Below are 24,839 nucleotides of genomic sequence, written 5' to 3'. Positions count from 1 at the left end.
AGGGACTCTGCCTAACCTGGACTAGGATTTTATTCCAGAGTGAAGGGAGCCTCTGGGTTATCCCTCCAGCATGTCCTATTTATTTCAGTGCTGAGGTTCAAGTCTCTCAAGCGCGTAGCTCGATGGGATTTGGATTTTCTGAGGTGCAGCATGTCCATTAATTCTGGGTTGGACATGGCTTTATATGTTAGGCACAGATTGCCTCTGAGCAGGCGGTATGCCACTGAGTAGAGCTGGAGTTTCTTTAACCAGGCAGCATATGGCATCTGTTTGAGCCATTTGATCCTTTTGGTGAGGTACTTTTGGGGTCTTTCCAGTTGCTGCAGGTGTCTGGTAAGGTACATCCAAAAAGGGGCATTGTACTCAATTATGGGCCTGATGAGGGATGAGTAAAGAGGCACGATGACCTCCCCTGATCTAGATGTGAATCCCTTCATGATTAGGTGGGCTATATAAAATGTTTTTTTAACCACTTTGGCCACGTGGTTGTCAAATGAGAGATTGCTATCAACTTGGTTCCCCAGGTCCCTAATTACTTCTTCCGTATTTAATGGATTACCACCTATGTGGTAATTTGTGAGCACTTTGTTTTTGCCAAAGGGGATGACTACACACTTTTTGGCATTTAGCTTGAGGCCATGGCTCTGTCACCAGTTGGTTGTTTCTATGAGGCCCTTTTGTAGGATGCTTGTGTCAGCTGGAGAGTGGATTATGGCGCCCAATTTGCAGTCATCTGCAAACTTGGTCAGCCACATTCCTTCCGTGTTAGCCTGTACCTCCGAGAAATATATACCGAACAAGAGAGGTCCCAGGACTGAGCCTTGTGGGATGCCACTTGTCACTAGTTTGGAGTCTGACATGGCTCCAGCAATTCTAACCATGTGGGTTCTGTCCTTGAGCCAGTTTGCAACCCATCTAGTGACATAGAGGTTTATATTTAAGCTGGTGAGCTTATCTATAATGCCCGAGTGGGGTATTGTATCAAAGGCTTTTGCAAGGTCCAGGTAGGCTGTGTGGACCACCTTCCCCTCGTCAATGGCCTCGGTGACTGTTTCAAAGAAATCGATCAGGTTTAAGAGGCAGGATCTGCCCTTAACAAAGCCGAACTGGGTAGGATCCTGTGTCTGTAGGTCTCCAATATCTTTATTTATGAGGTCCATGATGATCCTTTCCATAGCTTTGCAGACCAAGCTAGTCAAGCTTATGGGGCGAGAGTTTCCAGGATCCATTGAGGCACCACCTTTGTGGAGAGGGACCACTGTTGCTGTACACCACTCTTTGGGTACATATCCTGTAGTAAGGCTGAGATTGAACAGTAGTTTTATGTTTTGGTTTAGTTCTTCTTGGAGTTCATGTAGGATGCAGCCCTGGACACCATCTGGTCCCATTGAGGCTGTGTTTTTTGCTTTGGAGAGGGCGGCTCTTACCTGAGCATTTGAGATGTCAGGTGGGCAGCACTCTGCTGGGATAGATATTTGCCCTTTTGGTGGGGAAGGGGGGGAGAAGTTTGCACTGAACCTGCCAGCTAGGATGTTGGCAATGTCTGTGGGTTCGGTGTATTTTTTGTCATTTTGGACTAATTCTGAGCATATCTGGGAATTCCCACCCAGGTTCCTAACATAACTAAAGAAAGTCTTGTGATTATCCTTAGTGTCCTGTGCAATTTTTCTCTCAAAGCTGGCCTTAGATGATTTTATGAGTGCCCATAGTTTTTTGCTAATACTGATCAGAGATGCCTTCCCTTTTTGGGATTTTGCTCTATCATGTAGTAGCTTCCTCCTTCTAATGTATAGTTTGTTTATGGCTGGAGTCCACCAGACAGGACGCCTAACTTTGGAGGATTTGGTCTTGGTTTTATTTGGGATTGCATGATCCATGCATTCCTGAAGGTGTTCATAGAATGCGTTTATAAAGGATTCTGCGGTCTGGGCCGTATTTTCCACAGGCCCGGGGGCTTTGAAGGATTCCACCTCGGTTTTGAGGAGTGTGAAATTTGCTTTAGAGAAGTTTTTCACTGTGGTTTTCTGGGCAGGGGCTGGGGTCGGGATGTGAATATCTAGTGAGATTAGTTTATGGTCTTATCTTACCAGTGAGGGATACACTTCTGGTCTGGAGCATAGAGTCCCCATGTTGGTGATGATCAGGTCCAGTATGTTTTCCCCTCTTGTGGGAGTGGCAACAAGTTGTTCCATAGCATGTGAGTTTATAAATTCTAGGAACCTTTGGGCTAGGGTGTTGGAGCTAGAGTAATGCTCCCAGTCTATGTTAGGGTAGTTGAAGTCACCTAATATAATGGTGTTTGGAGAGACCTTCATATTTTCCAGTGTTCTCAGGAAGGCCGAGTAGGGTTCCTGGGTTTGGGAGGGTGGTCTGTAGCAGGCTATAAACTGGAAGGCAGTTTTACTCACTGTTAGTTGCACATGGATAGTCTCTGATGCTTTGTGCTGTGCCACCAACCTGGAGGTGTGGGTATCTTTGACGAATATTGATACTCCCCCTCCTTTTGTGGTTTGGTCCAAGTTTTAGGGCTGAAAAACATGTTATGAGGTATAACCTGGTAGTGCTGGGGTGCTCTCGGGAGCCTTGAACCAGGTTTCTGTTACTGCACAGATATCGATGTTCTCCATGCTAAGGAGAGTTTTGAGTGCATGCATCTTGAGGTTTAGACTTCTGGCATTGAGTAGCATTACTCTTAGTTTCTTATCCCTTGTGATACCTATGGAGGTGGGTTTGTCTTTTGAGCCTTGCCTAAAAAAGGCACTATGGGGGCATACACATGTTTGATCGCTTGGTAAGTGTTAAAGTTTGGATGCCAATCTATGAGTAACGCATCGCGTTTATTCAGTTTAGCTTGTGTGGCTGGAAAAAGTAAAGGCCACAACAAAAAGATTAATGTCACCAGTATAGCCAACAGGATAATCATGCAATTTTTTTGTGGCTGTTCTGCATTCCTGTATGCTCTGGATTTTGTCATTTTTACTCTTGTGGTATACCAGTAACAAGATTTTTGTCTAGTTCAAAGTTTTTAACCAGTTTACAGTGTGTCAGATGAATCCAGGACACTCACTCTGCGATCTTGACTGCAGTGGGTGTTGACAGTAGCACTTGGTATGGCCCTTCCCACTTCAGTGACATCCAATTTTTCTTCTTAATGACTTTCACCCAGACCTACATGCCTGGGACTACTGCTGCTTCCGATGGTCTGGTTTGTTCCTTATCTGGAACAGAATTAAACTGCAAAAGGTGTTTAGAATTCAACATTCTCCTCATATACTCAGAAAGTGTACAGTCGGCTTCCTGGTCTGCAGGCATGAGAGGTTTCCACTGAGGTATATAATATGCCCTCCCAAATAACGTCTCAAAAGTAGTCAATCCTTTTGCATTCGGAACAGTTCTTATGCTCAACAGTGCCAGGGGCAGACAGTACACCCAGTTTCTGTGTCTCTTCGATAAGTTTCCTTAACTTAGTTTTCAATGTCCCATTGTACCTCTCTACCAATCTTGCAGATTGTGGGTGATATTCACAATGATTTTTCAAAGAAATTCTGAAAAACTTACTCAGTTGTTGTATGGTTTGGTTCACAAAATGTGTGCCATTGTCACTGTAGATCTTTTCCAGTATGCCAAATCTAGGAATAATTTCTTTAACAAGGACTTTCGCAACAGTAGCTGCATCTGGATTTTTAGTCGGAAAAGCTTCCACTCATTTGGAAAACATATCTACAATGAGAAGACAATACTTCTTATTTTTGCATTTGTTCAGTTCTATGAAATCCATACAGATAGTATGGAATGGATATGGTGGTGCAGGGAAACTCCCCTGCTTGGGCTTCAATGCCCCTTGTGCATGATGTTTATTACAAGCGTGACATGACAAACAAAAATTTTTAGTATAGTTTATGAATCCATATGTTGTGAACACTCAGTTCACTAACTGTACCATCCCCCTGTTGAGACATGGCATTGCCCATGGCTCAACAAAGCTGCATATCTAAACAAGTTAGATGGCAATATCAGTTTTCCCTCTTTGGAGATGTACAGCCCTTCTTTGAGAATTGCTCCTCGTTTAATCCATCTTTGTTTCTCAACCTGCGTAGTAAGTGCCTGCATTGTTTTCAACATTTCTAAGTCTAAAATCTCAGAAGGTTGTAATTCCTCATTCAAAAGAAATGCTTCTGAAGCTGCCTGCTTTGCAGCTGTATCAGCCCTTGCATTACCTTTTGAAATTCTATCCTGTTGCTTGGTATGAGCTATGCATTTACAAATAGCTACTTTCTGAGGTAACTGAATAGATTCTAAAAGATCTAAAATAAAGTGCGCATGATTGATTGGTTTGCCAGTAGATGTTATCATTCCTTGATTTTTCCACTGTTGTGCAAAAACATGTTCAGTAGAGAAAGCATACTAGCTGTCAGTAAAAATGTTTACACATTTACCCTTTGCTAAGGTACATGCCCATGTCAAGGCAATCAGTTCTGCTGCCTGTGCAGATAAATTGTGTGGTAAAGATTTTGCTTCTATAATCTCAGTATCAGAAACTACTGCATATCCTACTAGGTTCTGTCCTGTGGACCCCTTTTGCATGAGCCGTCCACATAATATGTCACCTCGGCATCATCCAAGGGAACATCCATTAGATCTCTTCTAGGCAGTGTCTTTTGCTCAATCTCCTACAGGCAGCTGTGCGGTATGCCATCTGCAGGAGTTGGAAGCAAAGTAGATGGATTCAAAGTTGTACATCATTCAATTGTCATATGAGGTTGGCTCAGCAGTATAGTCATACAGGAAAGATGCCTAGCAGGAGAAAAATATGCTACTTTTTCTTGCAGTAAAATAATTGCAACTGCATGAGGCACTCTCAATGTGAGAGGGTGGAACAACACTACTGAGGCCAAAGCCTGTACTGCCATTGCAGCTGCGACTACTGCTTGTACACAGTGGGGCAATGACCACGCCACTGGGTCCAAATGTGATGAATAGTAAGCAATGGGGTGTTGTTTGTCCCCATGCTGTTGCATTAGCACTGATGTCATATAACCTTGCTTTAATCTACAGTTTGGAAAAAACGTTTATGATAGTTTGGTAATCCTAAAACTAATGAGGATGCTATCAATTGTTTCAATTTGCAGAAAGCAGATTCTGCCTCTGCTGTCCATTGTAATAAATCCTGTGCTGCCATAGGCTTCTTGTATATCAAGTTGGTCAGCGGTGCAGATTCCAAAGCATAGTTTGGGATCCAGCTCCAACAAAAGTTGGCCGTACCCAGGAAGGACATCATTTCCTTCTTGGTAGTGGGTTTCGGTGCTTGTAAAATCGCAATTTTTCTGTCCTCATCTAATGTTCTGCCCTCTTTGGATATTACATATCCTAGGTATCTGACTTGCTTTTTCAAAAGCTGCAATTTGTTTTTATTTACTTTATGTCCCTGATTAGCTAAAAATTGTAACAATGCTACAGTATCTTCCTTACAATCTTGCTGGGTGGGGGCTGCCAGCAGGATGTCATCAACATAAAGTAAAATCTGACTGCCTCTTGGTGGGGTAAATCCTGTCAAGTTGCTTGCCATCTCTTGTGAGAATATTGTTGGGCTTTCAAAATATCCCTGTGGTAGTCGCGTGTATGTATACCTTTTCCCCTGAAATGTGAATGCAAACCAATGTTGGCTGTCAGGGTGTATTGGTATCGAAAAGAACGCATTGCTGATATCTACCACAGAAAAATATTTCTGCTGAGGTTTCAAATCATTCAACAGGGTGTGTGGATCTGGCACCGTAGGTGCCCTTGGTATTACTGCATCATTTACAGCTTGTAAATATTGAACCATACGCCATTCTCCGTTTGCTTTTTTAACAGGAAATAAAGGTGTGTTACATGGTGAATCAGGTGATTCCACCAGTACTCCTTCCTTAAGTAAAGCTGCTATAATAGGTTTGATTCCTACCTCTGCATCTTTTCTCAAGGCATACTGTCTCTTTTGTGGTCTAAATGCTGACTTTAGCGTAATAGTAACTGGTCCCGCTGTACGAATAAGTCCTACATCTGATTTGCCTGTTGACCAGAGAGTTTCTGGTATGCCTTGTAAGGCATCTTCTTCCTCTTCTGATAAGAGTGCTAATCAGCTGTCCTCGCTTGACTGCAAGTGTACAGCTGGGTGTGTCTGTGTTATCCAATTTAACTTCTGCTTTTGTACTCCCTGTTCTGACAGTTCTAGCTCTGTTTGTTTTTCCCACCTCGTGACTTTTTCTCCTAAGTCTGCCCATTTCACATTTTTGTCCTTAGTTAAGCTTACATGTGGTAATCGATTAGATTTATAAAGTGCAAAGAATTCCTGGGGTAATGAACAGCTAACTACACTGTTCCCTTCCATATCCCAGTACATATTACGCAATACTAATCTGTTTGCACGGTTTCTAAATAACTCTTGTTCATATTCCTTGTCAGGTCCTGGTGTGTTACAATAATACAGAGTACAGTGCAACAATTGTTGTTTGTCAGTGTCAAGGGAGGGGAACTTGCTGATGGCTACGTTCATCGGCTCTTCGGTTACTGCCCCTGGACCAGTCGTAACTAAGTCCTGGCTGTACCAATAAAATGTTTCACCCTCCGATCGCACTGCAAAAGTATCAATTTGTCGCTGTGCTTCCATACCCTGCATAGTTGGAACTACTGCTATGCCAAATAGCTGCATAAGGTCTCTGCCAAAAAGGTTTACTGGGCATTTTGCAGAAACAACAATTTTGCTTTTCTGGGTTAACCCTGAAACAGGAACAGTTATTGCAATGTTATGGGAGAGGGGCTCCCGATACAGCTGTCCATTAGCTGCTTTCACTAATATGTAATCAGGTGACTCTGAATTCTCTGGTAGTTTGGAGGGGTGTATCAGGGTCCGTGAGGCCTCTGAGTCACACAAGAATGTGACTTCCCTCCCTTTCCAGGAGTGTAACTTCTGGTTTTGAGTCTGCTAAATAGAGCTCCAAGCTCAATAAAGCTAAGTCTAAAATTTCATTTTCTTCACTATCTGTGGCTTCATGCACTTCCTCTATTTCTCCTGTGACATCCTCTACTCCCTCTATCACATTTGCATTTCTCTTTTCTTGACTATTCTTTTCTAGTGATTCCTGGCTATCATATAGTCAGTCCTCACCCTCCTTATCTTCCGGAGTTGCCTTCTTATTTTTCTTGCAATCCCTTGCTAGGTGTCCCTTCTTACCATATTTAAAGCACTCCCCCCCTTTTCTTTTGCCCTTCAAAGTCCTCTGATCGTTGATCAGACTGTTTATTTCCCTGGGCATTTCTCTTGCCCTTTTTCCCGGACTGTACTACATAAACTTCTGCTCCATCTTCTACAGAAAATACTTGGGCTTTCTTTTTCTTGTTACTGTTAAAATGCCTTTCGGCATGTCTAGCATATTCAAGTAGTGACTGTAGTCTACTTGTACAATGATGCACCATATGCTTTGTAATGAAGCTGCTTATAGGCAAAATACTGCCTTTTAAAAATGCATTCTTTAACTGCTGCTCATACGGGGAATCGTGTTTGATCTTCAGGTACCTGCATTCCACAATGGTTATTAAAACACTCTAATAATCTAGCATAATATCTGTCAACAATTTAACCTTCTTGTTGGATGCATTGATTAATGCAAGTATAGTCTGCCCTAGGTTTCCATTTCTCAGAGATTCGGTCTGTAAGACCTTTCACTCTGTTGTCTAGTTCTGCACTACTGTGTGGGAGGGGTCTGTGTTCTGCATCACGGGGATTCCAGTTGCCACTGATCATGTGCTAGTCTGGTCCCACAATTTGTCTGACTTCTTTTTTTTACTTCCTCTCTGTTCAAGTTATAACTTAACCTCATGCCTTGTAGGTCTTCAAAAAATTTTCTAAAATTAACTTTTGGATGGGGAATTCCCTCAGTGGCTTTCCGGATATCTTCCGGTGTCCATGGTCTGTATACTAGGAGAGTTGGGTCCTGTCCTTCTTGTCCTGCCTGAGGATTTGGTACTTTTATTAGTGGGCACATTTCTTCCTCACTTAAATGTTGCGAATTTCTATTTATTTGATACAACTCAATGTCCCCTTTTGAGTTTCCTGCCCGTGTTTGAGACCTGGTCTCGACGGGATCTCTAACAAACGGTTTTGCTTTTGCATGAATAGCTGGATATCATGGGGGTGGACCAGCTTGCCCGCTTGCTTCGTATTCTGGTAAGGGAAGTGGAGTGGGCGGGGGGGCAATGCTATTACCAAGTTATTATCCTCTTTATCTAAAAACATTGCTTTCGAATCATTACTCTTTTGTTCTCTACGGTTTGCTTCCTTAATCCACCTGTGTGCCTGAGGAATTCCTAATTGACGTTGCTTTTTTATCCGACCTCTGGAATCAGTTTTAAGCTGTTTGATAAGTTTAATGAGCGAGGATTTTTCTAATTTACCATCAAATTCATACTTATTAACCCATTTTGAGTAGTATTTAACATTATCGGCACGTTGTAATTGCATAAATTTCGCATCTTCAGTTAACGGCGAAGTTTGGGATCTTTTCGTGCACTTATTTCCCATTTTATTTTAACCTTTGAAATGTTACGTAACCCTTCTTGCTTTTACGTGGTACCACGATTTCTCTTTTTTACAGTCTATCTAGAATAACTGCCTACCTATTCTGTTTCCCTGATCTATGACAAGACTGCAATCTTCCTGTCCCTGACTTGTTCAAGACAAATCCCCTGACAGACAATGCACATCAAGTCCCTGATCTAAAACAGAAAAAGGTAAATCTCACCTTACCTGAGCCTCCATGATTGATCATCTGGTTCAAGGTAAACCCGCCCTTCAGTCGCAGATCAGAACAGTGGCTGGCCTCTTTTGGACGACAATTCAGTCAAAGGTCTTTTCAAATAAGTAGAACCGATGTGGTTTCTTCCCCGTACTGTTTCAAGCCACCTGGCCTGTCTGATCTGGTCAGAGTGGAGATCTCCAGTCCGAAGGACCAATCTGTCAAAGGAAAAACTTCAAAGACCAATACATGTAAGGTTCAGGTTAAGGCACTTTAATTCTTGCGGCAAGGAGACAAAAACATGCATGCAAAAATACAGAGTTTGTCTAACTAAATCAGGAAGTGAAGCCATTCATATACTATTCTTACAAGACATTGCCTACTGAAGCTGACGTAGTAAATCACAAGTTTACAATATTGTTTCATAGCAGCTGTTTGTTCATGATTTTCTGCTGACATGACATAACATTTCTAGATCCATGAGAAAACTTTGGAAAAATAACATGGCCTTGGAGACCAGCAGCTAGTTGCAATTATTTCTACAGTGCTGTGTTACATTTCAAGGTACTCTACTCATTAGAGCACAAAGCAACCACAGATTATAGTTCATATTCTTCAAGCGTTTTTTGTTCTACTTTATCTATCCTTCCTGCAGCTGTGTATGTTCTCATAACACAGACAGGGCTAATTGTCTAAGTTTAATAACATTATAGAAAGCAGTATTGTTCTATTCATTATTTTCCTAACCAAGCAGAAAATCATCTGCTTCTCAGTACATTTCCTAAGACATAAACAAAATTTTAGCTGTGCTGACAGAAATACAAGGTCAGAAAGCATTTGCCATTAACATAGATTTGTTCAACATATAGCAGAATAAATGTATTAACCCTTTTGGGTTTCTAAAAAGCACTAATACACACATATTAATACATATTTTTCTAACAATCAGGTACTGCTGTAGTAAAAAATAAAATGTCTGCTGTTACATTGGGCCAAAACCTATAAAATATGTCCTTCATCTCATTGATGTTGCAGCCAAACGTAGTCACAAACTGAAGATGTTATTTCTCTGTACCATGCACTGGTGTTTTGCATATTCATATGTTAAAATATCAGACCTTTCCTGTCTCCAAGCCCACACTAATGTTTGTTTTTTATTATAATGGTACATGATAAATGCAGTACATGCAGTTATTTGTGTGGGTATATGAATATGTGTATGTATGCATGCTTATGCATGTGTGTGTGTGTGTGTGTGTGTGTGTGTGTGTGTGTGTGTGTGTGTGTGTGTGTGTGTGTGGGTGCCATTCTGCTAATTGCATTTGTTGAACTGTGTCCCAGTTGACTGAATACAGAGCTCAACCTATCACAGATCAGAAGGAACTGAAAATTTGTTGTTTCCTTGTTGCCATCTAATGCTGGAGTTAATATATTTAAAGTTGTAGGCATCTAAGATCACAACACAGTCTGTGATCAGAGAAAACTGGGTTTCCCCACCAGCAAAACATGCTGCTTTAGTGTTGAAATGTATTATATAGTTGTTGTGTATCTGTGTGTGTGTGTGTGTGTGTGTGTGTGTGTGTGTGTGTGCGCGCGCGCATGGTGATGGATGTGACGGTTTGAGTATATATGATGTCAAATTGTGTGCATGTGTCATTTGTTAATTGCAGTGTGTATGCATTTTAGAATGACTGCTGATTAATTAAGGCAAGTCTGCAAGCATAGTTGAGTTTCAATGGGTTTTGTGGTCAATTGTTATGATATGTGATGTTTCAGTATATATTAATTTGTTACAGTAAATTGCATAAAGTAATTTACTATTTTGACTTCTGTTGATAAAGGCAAAAACCTAAGATTTAAATATCACTACAGTATGCAAATGCAGATGGAAATAGTGCAGTGTATTACATTTAACAAAACACATGACTGAGTTTGCAATGATATACCACTGCCCAGTTAACAGCCTTAAATGTCTTGTAGTACTTAGATAACTGTGATTATACTCCATATTCATAAAAATGACAACTTTATTAAACACATTTCTGACATAACAGTGCTTAACCTACATTTTGTTAAGCATCTCATGGTACTGTTAAGCTTTAGTCCCTTGCTAGAGCCCTAACAGCAGACAATGTACAACAGTGTCCATAGCATTTTTGCAGTATTATAACCAACTAAAAGAATGAGTGAAAATGTCACTAAAAAACAAACAGTAAACACAGAATGAAAACTCCAGCGAAGGTGGAAATTCCACTGAGTGACCTCCCAAACCTCTTGTATCAGAGGCACATGGGATATATGCAAATGATCCTTATGAACATCAGGTGTTTCAGCTAATTGGCGAGTCTGAATGCCCACAACTTGTTTTATCATTTTACTGGACAATTTCAGGCCAATAAAGCCAAACCCCATTAACTGTTGATGTGCATATTTCAACCTTGTCATAACCTCATTAGCACAGCCCAAGCAGAGTGTTTGACTAAGCATTAGAAACACAGGGCTGTTATACCCAGCTAATGTCCATTATCATTAGGGTCACTGCAAAAATATCCCAAACAACAAACTAAAACAATGAGTGAGAAGGTCACTGAAAAAATAATCAGAAATACAAAATCAAAATTCCAGCGATGCTAGAAATTCCACTAAGTGACCTGCCAAACCTCTTGTATCAGAGCCACATGGGATATATGCAAATAAATGCTTATTCAAACACTCTGCTTGTGCTGTGCTAAAGAGGTCATAACAGCACTGCAATATGCATAGCCACAGCTAGTGGGATTTGGCTTTATTGGCCTGAAATTGTCCAGTAAAATGACGAAACAAGTCATGGGTATTCAGACTCGCCATTTAGCTGAAACTCCTGAAGTTCATAAGGATCATTTGCATATATCCCATGTGCCTCAGATACAAGAGGTTCCGGAGGTCACTCAGTGGACGTTCTAGCTTCACTGGAGTTTTCATTATGTTTTTACTGGCAGTATTATAACCAGGAAATTACATCATGTTGTCACATAAAGAATACAAATACAATAACAAAAGTGTGGCAGAGTGAAGTATCTAACAGCTTTCAAAGCCATTGTCATTTAGATTCTGACACTGGCTGTCTGTGCAGCAGCACTAAGTTTTCTACAGCTTTCAAAGCTGTAATGCATTTTGCACTCCTACACTTTTTTCTGTATGTAGTAGTATATTGGAGGAACTACAGCTCTATGTCATATACACATAAATATGATCAGTACTTTCTTTTCACAAAGCAGTTATTCTAAGTACTCAATGTGGATGTGAATATTCCATTCTTCATCTGCAGTTCAATCTGTTCTTGTTCTGAAATTTTTGGCATCCATATCTTCACTGTATAATAACTTGACTATGATCAGAATCCAGGTCACAATTCTTTTACATGCAGAAGCCTTAACTCTGAAGATTTACACATTGGGTTAAGTCTTTCCAATTCACAGACTGATCTAACATTGAGTTTTTCCCCACATAGATGCCTCTGTGATGACAGTGGTCTCTCTGTTAAAGCTGCATGCTATTGTCTACCAGGGGGATTGACTATTGCTAATCAGTCATGTGTATTCCTGGAAATGTATGTGGCTTCCAATCTGATCAGGAAAATATTGTTTTCTAGAAGGAAAAAATAATGGTGGTGACATCACAGTCAGCCACTCATTCCTGTGGAAGTATTTGTGGTGCAAGTAAGTTGAGAGAAGATATGGGAGTGGAAGTTTTGTTAGTGTGTGTATCTGTGTAAATATATGTGTGTGCATGTCTTTAGAGGCATGACTGTATGAATGAATGTGTTTATCAATAGGTGTGTGTGTGTGTGTGTGTGTGTGTGTGTGTGTGTGTGTGTGTGTGTGTGTGTGTGTGTGTGTGTGTGTGTGTGTGTGTGTGTGTGTGTGTGTGTGTGATGGGGGAGGACATGGGTGCCAAAAGTGTGCATGTGTTTATACAGAGCATGCCTTTGCAAACTCGATGCAAGGGACTTTAAGGAGATTACTAGTGTGTTCAGCTCTGATCGCACTAGTATTTGATCTGTCTCATTGCTGCCATACTTGTCTTTAGATTATGTTTTCTTATCATTGCACTCATTGAATGACCTGCACTGGACAGTTAGAATGAGTAGTTAGGATTTTATTGTATCACAGGGTTTAGTTTTAAGACTATCTGTGATATTATCCAGAAAACAAGTTCTCTAGAAATAAAATTACATATACTTTTTTATGGCTTTAAAGTAAGGGAATGCTTCTTAGTCATACTTTAATGCAAACAAGTTCTTCACATGAAGGAGTCAGTGATGCAGTTATTGTCCACTTTTAATGTTGATTAATGAGAAAATTGCAAGTCATCATGTGTTTGACAGCTGTACTAGTGACATATATTTCTATATAATTAATATGATTATTTGCTGTGTGAAATGCAGATATTGATGAGTGCCAGCGGGATAAGGATATCTGTGGTGATCACTCCATCTGTAACAATGCAATAGGAAGCTATAGCTGTACCTGCCCACCGGGATTCACAACTAGGACCATCTCTCATCTGTCCACCAACGGAAGCAATGTTGGTTGTGATGGTAAGCAAGTTTGTGTTTAATAGCAGAGATTTTAGTTAGAAATGTTATATGCATCATGCAGATATAGTTTTCTAGTAATATGTCTGTTTTTCGTAATTGAGATGTAGGAAGTTTTGGGGACTAACTTGAAGAGGCAAACTACTGCTAGATTAATTCAATGTGTTGGAAAGTTACACCACTACATGTTTCTGCTAAACTATCCCGGATTATTTGTTTTATTAGCTGTAGGTATTAGTAAGAGTCAGATGGACGTCACATTTATAAATAAAAGCTGAATTCTGTGATTCAGTCAGATAAGAGCTAAATCAAGTAGAGAATCAGATATCAAATTAATTACTTGCCCATGAATGCTGCCGTTTTATCATAATGGTGAATCTGACATGATTTTTGGAAAATATTGTGCAGTGTTTATCCTCATCCCTTAGTAGTACAATTTACATTGTCAAGAGTAATGTTAATAATAAAAAAGTAGTGTCTGTTTAACATTAGACATGTATGCAATACATATTTTTTTTTTTGCAAGACTTGTTTATTCTTTTTTTTAATTAGTTTTCAAATTGTAAAGGTTTTTTTGGAGGGTCACCAATCCCCCTACAATGAGTCTAAGCCCATATGTTTACTCTTTGTGATATGCTGCCACTTACTCTTTTGAGTGTTGGCCTACGGGAGTCATAATATAAACAAGTATAAAGGCTGTTTGTGCAGTGTCTCTTCATGGGCCATCAGCCTTTCTGCAGCCAAACCCTTTCCCAGACCATCTGAACTAATAGCCTAAGGAGGTCAGTAAAGAGGGAATGCCATTACACATACACTTATGAAGGCTTCAGTTACTGGGCTAAGCAACATCAAATTCATGTATCCAGTTCTTCCTGCTTTAAATCTTGTAGAAACCTATACTTGCATGGTGGTTATAACTCAACTGGACCTTATGGATGGGTGCGCCAACAGTAACCATTGCCACCCTTCCACCCCCAGGCTGTTAATCAGATTCAATACACTTGAGTCACAGTTATGGATTTATCCTTCTATGTCAGAGAGTCAGGATAATTCCTGGAATTCAATAAACTCTGTGTAGGCTTTGCACAAAGACCACATAGAACTTACATTTTTGCACAGTGAGCAGCAGCGCTAATTACATATTCATGCCATGCAACGCTTTGAATCATAAACAAGCATGGTTCTGTGGCTGGTAAAAGAGTTTTGGCCAGGAAACCATGTAAAGCAACATGGATAGTGAAGTACATTACAATACAGGAAACTAGCATAGCATGATTGCATGGATTGCCTCAGAGATTATGAGGTTCTATCATATATTGATGTACATGTTCCAAGCACAGTACAGGACATTGCATACACTGCAGATAAATGTAGAATCCCAGTCCATGTATTTTATGTAAGTTTTGTAAATGATCTGTAAGGGTACATGGATTGCATTTTAAAGTAAAGACTCAGGGGAAGTGTGTGCATTGAATAGGAACATATAGATGGATTGCAGGAATGAACAATGGCAAAGATGACCGGTGAAATATTGTCATGTACTGTAGATGAGAGCATATAAATGAAAGACAGTTACAGCAGGAAAACTGACCACATGTTGACACCAGCAGACCATAATATTTATTCCATAGAAAAAACCTATATGAAAAACCAGGCTAGATTCACAACATGCTCTACAGTGGAGAAGAGGGCAGATTCCCGATAACAACAAAACAAATTCTTTCCCTATGAAAAAATTTGCGGAAGTGGCATTTCATGGTTTACAGCTTTCGCTGTTTAAGTGTCGAGCTTTAGGTATTCGATTACCTAAAGCAGTGATGCACAATCTTTTTGTGGGGATGGCCACTACATGAATTCTTAATGCATCTACGGGCCACCTCAAAACATTGTAAGTTGTTAGGAGTTAACAATAGGTACAGGTGACTGGCATTTTACTTAAGACAGCAGTCATGAAATTGCCTATTTTCTACATCAACTTTGCATTTAACTTTATTCTGGCTTGCAGTCATGATGTATTACAGACTCTTGCAGAAAGTTACTACTGTTTACTGATCGCAAGTTATAAACAACAAAAAATAGTTACTTCCGCATTTAAAATTAGAAGTGTGCGCAACTGCTGTCAATTAGGTAAGTAGGTACGTGCTAGAAAATTTGTGCGACTGAAGTAAGGCATAGCATTTATTTACTTTTTTTAGAAATTTTTGGTGACTCTCTGGAGGCCGGATGGTGTTGCATCGTGGGCCAGATTTGGCACTGAGGCCGGATGTTGTGCACCACTGACATAAAGCTTCGACTATATGATATAGACCCATAATAACTATCAATATCCACAAAACTAACTATAGCCACTGGATGCTACTGTTCATGCCTAATTAGAGCACTAAGATAATGTAAATACATCAAATCACTTAAAATCTAATGAGATTCATTGAAAAGACAAGGTGTATCACCTACACGAAAAGCACTGCACAAATATGTTATAAGTAATCCATTCACTTTTTTCAATTGTTTTGTATATATTTTTAGATATAAATGTTTTGTTTCAAACACATGAGTACAAAAGTTACAATTTCCCCATGGGAAACATCTTAATTACTTAGTGTCATTAAACTACTGACTGGACTTGTATCTGAATGGATTTTATACCCACAAAGTTGCTGTCCAATGTTCTTCCCATCCCTATAAAAAGTTGCATTTATCAGGTACTGCTGTAGTAAAAAATAAAATATCTGCTGTTACATTTGGCCAAAACCTATAAAATATGTCCTTCATCTCATTGATGTTGCAGCCAAAAGTAGTCACAAATATGTTATTCCCCTGTACCAGGCACTGGTGTTTTGCATATTCATATGTTAAAATCTCAGACCGTTCTTGTCTCCAAGCCCTCACTCATGTTTGTTTCTCATTATAATGGCACCAGATAAATGCAGTACATGCAGTTATTTGTGTGTGTATATGAGTATGTGTATGTGTGCTTATGCATGCGTGTGTGTGTGTGTGTGCCATTCTGCTAATTGCATTTGTTGATTTGTGTCCAAGTTGACTGAATGCATAGATCAACCTATCACAGATCAGAAGGAACTGAAAATGTGTCCTTTCCTTGTTGCCATCTAATGCTGGAGTTGGTATAGTTAAAGTTGTAGGCATCTATGAGCACAACCCAGTTTGTGATCAGAGAAAACAGGGTTTCCCCGCCAGCAAAACATGCTGCTTTAGTGTGGAAATGTATTAGATAGTTGTTGTGTGTGTGTGTGTGTGTGTGTGTGTGTGTGTGTGTGTGTGTGTGTGCACATGTGCGTGTGTGTGTGAGACTGTTTGAGTATACATGATGTCAAATTGTGTGCATGTGTCATTTGTTAATTGCAGTCTCTATGCATTTTAGAATGACTGCTGATTAATTAAGGCAAGTCTGCAAGCATAGTTTAGTTTCAATGGGTTTTGTGGTCAATTGTTATGATATCTGATGTTTCAGTATATATTAATTTGTTACAGTAAATTGCATAAAGTAATTTACTATTCTGACTTCTGTTGATAAAGACAAAAAACTAAGATTTAAATATCACTACAGTATGCAAATGCAGATGGAAATAGTGCAGTGTATTACATTTAACAAAACACATGACTGAGTTTACAATGATATTTCACTGCCCAGTTAACAGCCTTAAATGTCTTGTAGTACTTAGATAACTGTGATTATATTCCATATTCATAAAAATGACAACTTTATTAAACACATTTCTGACATAACAACAGTGCTTAACCTACATTTTGTTAAGCATCTCATGGTACTGTTAAGCTTCAGTCTTGCTAGAGCCCTAACAGCAGACAACATATAACAGTGTCCATAGCATTTTCTCAGTATTATAACCAACTAAAACAATGAGTGAAAATGTCACTGAAAAAACAATGAGAAAAAAAAAAAATGAAAACTCCAGCATAGTTAGAACTTCCACTGAATGGCCTCCCAAACCTCTTGTATCAGAGGCACATGGGATATATGCAAATGCTCCTTATGAACATCAGGTGTTTCAGCTAATTGGCAAGTCTGAATGCTCATGACTTGTTTCATTATTTTACTGGACAATTTCAGGCCAATAAAGCCAAACCCCACTAACTGTGAATATGTATATTTCAGCCTTTTTATAACCTCATCAACACAGCACAAGCAGAATGTTTGACTAAGCATTAGAAACACAGGGCTGTTATACCCAGCTAATGTCCATTATCATTAGGGTCAATGCAAAAATATCCCAAACAACAAACTAAAACAATGAGTGAGAAGGCCACTGAAAAAAAAACAATCAGAAAAACAAAATCAAAACTCCAGCGAAGCTAGAACTTCAACTGAGTGACCTCCCATACCTCTTGTATCAGAGGCACATGGGATATATGCAAATAAATGCTTAGCAAAAACTCTGCTTGTGCTGTGCTAACGAGGTCATAACAATGCTGAAATACGCATATCCGCAGCTAGTGGGATTTGGTTTTATTGGCCTTATTCGGCTATACTGCTCAGACAAGCTCCACATGGGTTTACAGAGTGGTCCTAGCAGCAAGAAACTCGAAAAAGCGACTACCTTCTCGATTTAAGTATATTTGCTTTTTTTCCACTGGAAATAGCTTCTGTTGCTTACTTTAAACTAGCCTGAACTGTTTTTTTTTTCTGATTACTGCATTTATTTTTAAATCTGCACTTAAAGTTACATTTAGTCGAATTTAATCAAAAGTTTGCTTGTTTGTTTGTTTAATTTAACTGTGGAGGCTGCCCACTAAAGTGTGCTAGCCTGTGTAACTAATTTATCACTGTCTCTGCATTTTCTGTGTATTTCTACAAAAAAAAAAACAAAAAAATAATCCTTGTTTTCCCGCCTTTCTCAACTAGTTTAGACCAGTATACAGGCATTGCTGTATTCTGGGCTGTGGTGTAGTTCCTGTGTTGTCCATTACCTTACTTGGATAGAAGGAAGTTTCTTTGCTCACCAGTGGGAGTGGGGAGCCTTGAACAGCCTACCTGTCCTTGGGGGAAGTGACCTCAGCACAAGAAGCTGTAGTAATTGGTTGTTTGGGACCATTCCTAGCTCTTTTGTAGTTCACTGCTTAAAATCCACCTCTGGGTGTTTTTTTTCTGGCTATACTGCTCAGACAAGCTCCACGTGGGTTTACAGAGTGGTCCTAGCAGCAAGGAACTCAAAAAAGTGACTACCTTCTGGATTTAAGTATATTTGCTTTTTTTCACTGGAAATAGCTTCTGTTGCTTACTTTAAACTAGCCTGAACTGTTTTTTCTGATTACTGCATTTATTTTTAAATCTGCACTTAAAGTTACATTTAGTCGAATTTAATCGAAAGTTTGCTTGTTTGTTTGTTTAATTTAACTGTGGAGGCTGCCCACTAAAGTGTGCTAGCCTGTGTAACTAATTTATCACTGTCTCTGCATTTTCTGTGTATTTCTACAAAAAAAAAACAAAAAAAAACAAAAAAATAATCCTTGTTTTCCCGTCCTTCTCAACTAGTTTAGACCAGTATACAGGCATTGCTGTATTCTGGGCTGTGGTGTAGTTCCTGTGTTGTCCATTACCTTACTTGGATAGAAGGAAGTTTCTTTGCTCACCAGTGGGAGTGGGGAGCCTTGAGCAGCCTACCTGTCCTTGGGGAAGTGACCTCAGCACAAGAAGCTGTAGTAATTGGTTGTTTGGGACCATTCCTAGCTCTTTTGTAGTTTACTGCTTAAAATCCGCCTCTGGGCATTTTTTTCTGGCTATACTGCTCAGACAAGCTCCACGTGGGTTTACAGAGTGGTCCTAGCAGCAAGGAACTCGAAAAAGCGACTACCTTCTGGATTTAAGTATATTTGCTTTTTTTCACTGGAAATAGCTTCTGTTGCTTACTTTAAACTAGCCTGAACTGTTTTTTTTCTGATTAATGCATTTATTTTTAAATCTGCACTTAAAGTTACATTTAGTCGAATTTAATCAAAAGTTTGCTTGTTTGTTTGTTTAATTTAACTGTGGAGGCTGCCCACTAAAGTGTGCTAGCCTGTGTAACTAATTTATCAGTGTCTCTGCATATTCTGTGTATTTCTACAAAAAAAAAAACAAAAAAATAATCCTTGTTTTCCCGCTTTTCTCAACTAGTTTAGACCAGTATACAGGCATTGCTGTATTCTGGGCTGTGGTGTAGTTCCTGTGTTGTCCATTACCTTACTTGGATAGAAGGAAGTTTCTTTGCTCACCAGTGGGAGTGGGGAGCCTTGAGCAGCCTATCTGTCCTTGGGGGAAGTGACCTCAGCACAAGAAGCTGTAGTAATTGGTTGTTTGGGACCATTCCTAGCTCTTTTGTAGTTCACTGCTTAAAATCCGCCTTTGCATGGCTTTGTGCGGTTGTGCGCATAGCGCAGCGCCGGTTAAACAAGGTTAAACTTGGTTAAACTTTTTCTGGCTCCACCAAGTCTGCTGTTCAATTTTTCCCTTAGAACTGTTCTACTTGCAATCTAAACAGCCTATACTCTATCTGAAAAGCTCAGCACTTGCTCCTAAAGCATTTTTATACAGGCAAAGCACTCTTAAACAAAAGAAAGTACTTCATTCACCTAAATTCTGTTGAGTACACATCTCCCTATAGGTCCTTTCTGACTCAGTTACACAGCAATCTTTTCACTATTTCTAGCATGTCAAGGGTCAGTTGCTGGCGCCTCTCCTGTTCAGCTGGTGAATCTGGGAATCTTGAGGCAATGTTACAATTGCCTCATGTACACAGACAACCCTCTCCTCCTCCCAACAAATGCAAATATATGCGAGAGATGCAACTATGTAGCCAAACTGGAGGCTGAGCTCTCTCAATTCAGTACTGGCAAGACCAGTCAGGAGGAGAAGGTAACCACGCACACCACAAACCCAGTCTCACATAGAACTATCACAACAGCAAACCAAACACATAAACACACAAAAACATACTTGGAGGCGCTGATTAAAAATCTACCAAAACAACAGAGGCCTCCAAAGCAGACACCCAAGCAACCACCACCTCAAGACATAGCACATGCAACACATAGTTCACAAAGTCAGTGTGCTAAACAGTCACAGCCCTTAAGGCCAAACAACATGCCAGACACACTTGTAATAGGTGACTCCATAGTCAGACACACTGACGCCCCGCCACCAGACTGAACAAGGAAAGGTCACAGTAAGCTGCCTGTCGGGAGCTAGAATCCGCCACATAACACAAGCACTCAGGTCACTCCACAGCAAGTACAAATATGACTCAGTCATTGTACATGCCGGTGTGAATGACCTGAGACGCACTCCCTGGACTACATGAAAAGAGACATAGAGGAGCTCTCTGATTATGTAGCCCAGGCCGGTATGACCCTGACCCTGAGCAGCATCTTACCCTCACCAAGAATGATGCCACAGTACAAAGACAAAATGATCAGTTTTAACAATTGGCTTAATTACTGGTGTCATTCTAAGGGGATCCAATGTCTGTCTGCTTGGGATGACATACTTGACAAGCCACGCTGCTTCGCAAGGGATGGCTTGCACCTGTCACCCCTGGGCTTCTGGATATTGGCCAAGGCTCTTGCCACCCCATAGTGCCTTTTTTAGGCAAGGCTCAAATGACAAACCTACCTCCCTAGAAAACACAAGTGGAAAAAAACTAAGGGTAATGCTGCTCAATGCCAGAAGTCTAAACCTCAAGATGCACGCCCTCGAAGCCCTCCTCAGTATGGAGAACATTGATGTCTGTGCGGTGAATGAAACCTGGTTCAAGGCTCCTGAGAGCACCCCAGCACTATCAGGTTTTACCTCATATCATGCTTTCCGCCCCAAAACTTGGACCGAACCACAAAAGGAGGGGAGTATCCATTTTCATCAAAGATACCCACACCTCCAGGTTAGTGGCAACGCACGAAGCATCGGAGACTATCCAGGTGCAACTAACCATAGGCAAAACTGCCTTACAGTTTGTAGCATGCTACAGACCACCCTCTCAAACTCAGGAACCCCACACAGCCTTCCTGAAGACACTGGAGAGTATGAATGTCTCTCCAAATACCATCATTTTGGGAGACTTCAACTACCCAAACATAGACTGGGAACATTACTCAAGCCCCAACACCCTAGCCCAAAGATTCCTAGAATTCATAAACTCAAATGCAATGGAACAACTAGTCACCATTCCCACAAGAGGAGACAATATACTAGACCTGATCATCACAAACATGGGGACAAAATGCTCCACACCGGAAGTATATCCCTCTTTGGTAAGATCAGACCATAAATTAATCTCACTGGAAATCCACATCCCGCCCCCACCCCCTGCACAAAAGACCACAGTGAAGAACTTCTCAAAAGCAAACTTCAGGCCCCTGGGCCAGTGGAAACCACAACCCACACTGCTGAATCCTTTGCAAATGCCTTTTATGGGCACCTTCAAGAATGCATGGATCATGCAATCCCAAATAAAACCAAGACCCATTCCCCCAAAGGCAGGCACCCGGTCTGGTGGACCCCAACCATAAACAAACTTTACAACAGGAGGAGGAAGCTACTACATGACAGAGCAAAATCCCTAAAAGGGAAGGCGTCTCTGATCAGTACTAGCAAAAAACTACGATCACTCATAAAATCATCCAAGGCCAACTTTGAGAGAAAAATCGCAAAAGACACAAAAGACAATCACAAGGCCTTCTTTAGCTATGTTAGAAACCTGGGTGGAAACTCCCAGATATGCTCAGAGTTAGTCCAAAATGACACAAAATACACCGAACCCACTGACATTGCCAACATTCTGGCAGACAGGTTCAGTGCAAATTTCTCCTCCCCCCCCCAAAAGGAGAACTAACTATCCCAGCAGAGTGTAGCCTCCCTAACATCTCAGATGCCCAGGTGAGAGCCGCCCTCTCTAAAGCTAAAATCACAGCATCAATGGGACTGGATGGTGTCCCGGGCTGTGTGCTACATGAACTCCAAGAGGAACTAAACCCACACATAAGGCTGCTGTTTAATCTTAGCCTTACTACAGGATACGCATCCAAAGAGTGGCGACGGCAACAGTGGTCCCACTTCACAAAGGCGGTGCTTCTACGGACCCTGGAATTACCGCCCCATAAGCTTGACGAGCCTGGTCTGCAAAGCTATGGAGAGGATCATTATGGAACTCATAAACAAAGACATTGGGGACCTACAGACATTGGATCCGACCCAATTTGGCTTTGTCAAGGGCAGATCCTGCCTTTTGAACTTGGTCGACTTTTTTGAAACAGTCACTAAGGCCATTGATGAGGGTAAGGCAGTTCACACAGCCTACCTTGACCTTGCAAAGCCTTTGACACAATACCCCACTCGGGCATCATAGACAAACTCACCAGCTTAAATGTAAACCCATATGTCACAAGATGGGTTGCAAACTGGCTCAAGGACAGAACCCACAGGGTCAGAGTTGCTGGAGCTATGTCAGACTCTAAGCCAGTCACAAGCGGTGTCCCACAGGGCTCAGTCCTGGGACCCCTCTTGTTCGGCATTTATTTTCCGAGGTACAGGCAAACATAGGAGGATTGTGGCTGACAAAGTTCGCAGATGACTGCAAACTGGGTGCCATAATTGATACTCCAGTGGACACAAACATCCTTCAGAGAGGCCTCATAGAAACGGATAATTGGTGCCAGAGCCATGGCCTTAAGCTGAACGCCAAAAAAGTATAGTCATACCCTTTGGGAAAAACAAGGTACCGACAAATTACCACATAGGCGGTAATCCATTACACGGAAGAGGTAATCAGGGACTTAGGGACCCAGGTTGACAGTAACCTCTCATTTGACACTCACATTGCCAAAGTGGTTAGGAAGACCTTCTATATTGCCCACCTTATCATGAAGGGTTTCACATCTAGATCAAGAGAGGTCATTGTGCCCCTGTACTCTTCTCTTATCAGGCCAATGATTGAGTACAATGCCCCATTTGGGATGTATCTCACCCGACACCTGCAGCAGTTGGAAAGACCCCAAAAGTTCCTCACCAAGAGGATAAAGGGTCTTAAACATATGTCATATGCCACGCGACTGAAAAACTCCAGCTCTATTCAGTCGCATACCACCTACTCAGAGGTGATCTGTGCCTGACGTACAAGGCCATGTCCAATCCTGAATTAATGGACATGCTCCACCTCAGAAAATCCAAATCCATCAGAGCCACGAGAACAAGTGACTTAAACCTCAACACAGAAATAAATAGGATGTGCTGGAGGGACAGATTCATAACCCAGAGGCTCCCTACACTCTGGAACAGAATCCCAGTCCATGTTAGGCAGAGCCCCTCACTGACTCTATTCAAGAGAAATCTCGACGAATGGATGGGAGATCGTAGGTTTACCCCGGGGGTCATCTCTGTGTCACTACTAGACAGAGGCATAGTAAACTAAACCCTAAAAGGGCGTAGTATTCTCATCCTAAGGGGTGGTGTAAGCCACATACACTCTGGCTAGGCTTATAAATGCCTTAGGGCAGATAGCCTAGTACGAACCTATGAACCTATGAACCTATGAAATTGTCCAGTAAAACAACAAAACAAGTCATGGGCATTCAGACTCACCAATTAGCTGAAACACCTGATGTTCATAAGGATCATTTGCATATATCCCATGTGCCTCAGATACAAAAGGTTTGAGAGGTCACTCAGTGGAAGTTCTAGCTTCGCTGGAGTTTTCATTATGTTTTTACTGGCAGTATTATAACCAGGAAAATGCAGCATGTTGTCACATAACACAAATACAATTCAAAAGTGTGGCAGAGTGAAGTATCTAACAACGTTCAAAGCCATTGTTATTTACATTCTGCCACTGGCTGTCTGTGCAGCAGCACTAAGTTTTCTACAGCTTTCAAAGCTGTAATGCATTTTGCACTCCTAACTCCTACACACTTTTCTGTTTTATTGGATGAACTACAGCTCTATGTCATATACACATAAATATGATCAGTCCTTTCTTTTCACAAATCAGTTATTCTAAGTACTCAACTTGGATGTGAATATTCCATTCCTGATCTGCCCTTCACTCTGTTCTTGTTCTGAATTTCTTGCCATCCATATCTTCACTGTATAACAACTTGATTATGATCAGAATCCAGGTCACAATTATTTTACATGCAGAAGCCTTAACTTGGAAGGTTTACACATTGGGTTAAGTCTTTCCAATTCACAGAGTGCTCTAACATTGATTCTTCCCCACATAGGTGCCTCTGTGATGACAGTGGTCTCTCTGTTAAAGCTGCATGCTAGTGTCATCCAGGGGGATTGGCTATTACTAATCAGTCATGTGTATTCCTGGAAATGTATGTGGCTTCCAATCTGCTCAGGAAAAAATGTTTTTCTAGAAGGAAAAATTGATGGTGGTGACATCACAGTCACCTAATCATTCCTATGGAAGTATTTGTGGTACAGGTAAGTTGATAGAAGATATGGGAGTGGAAGTTTTGTTAGTGTGTGTATCTGTATAAAT

At 40.8% G+C, this 24,839-nt stretch overlaps 1 protein-coding gene across 1 annotated transcript in view; it reads left to right on the top strand.

The window, feature by feature from the left end:
* Nucleotides 1-24,839, top strand: part of LOC122810773 (adhesion G protein-coupled receptor E1-like) — a 139,843-nt gene that overhangs the window by 22,222 nt on the left and 92,782 nt on the right. The window contains exon 3 of the mRNA XM_044082334.1: nt 13,198-13,350. Coding sequence (XP_043938269.1) covers nt 13,198-13,350 — 153 coding nt within the window. The remainder of the gene's footprint in view (nt 1-13,197; nt 13,351-24,839) is intronic.

Source organism: Protopterus annectens, chromosome 9.part0 (assembly GCF_019279795.1).
Source record: "Protopterus annectens isolate FY-2018-M chromosome 9.part0, PAN1.0, whole genome shotgun sequence".
NCBI lineage: Eukaryota > Metazoa > Chordata > Ceratodontiformes > Protopteridae > Protopterus > Protopterus annectens.
The sequence above is the reverse complement of the archived record's forward strand: the minus strand, read 5'-3'. Positions and strand labels throughout refer to the sequence as shown.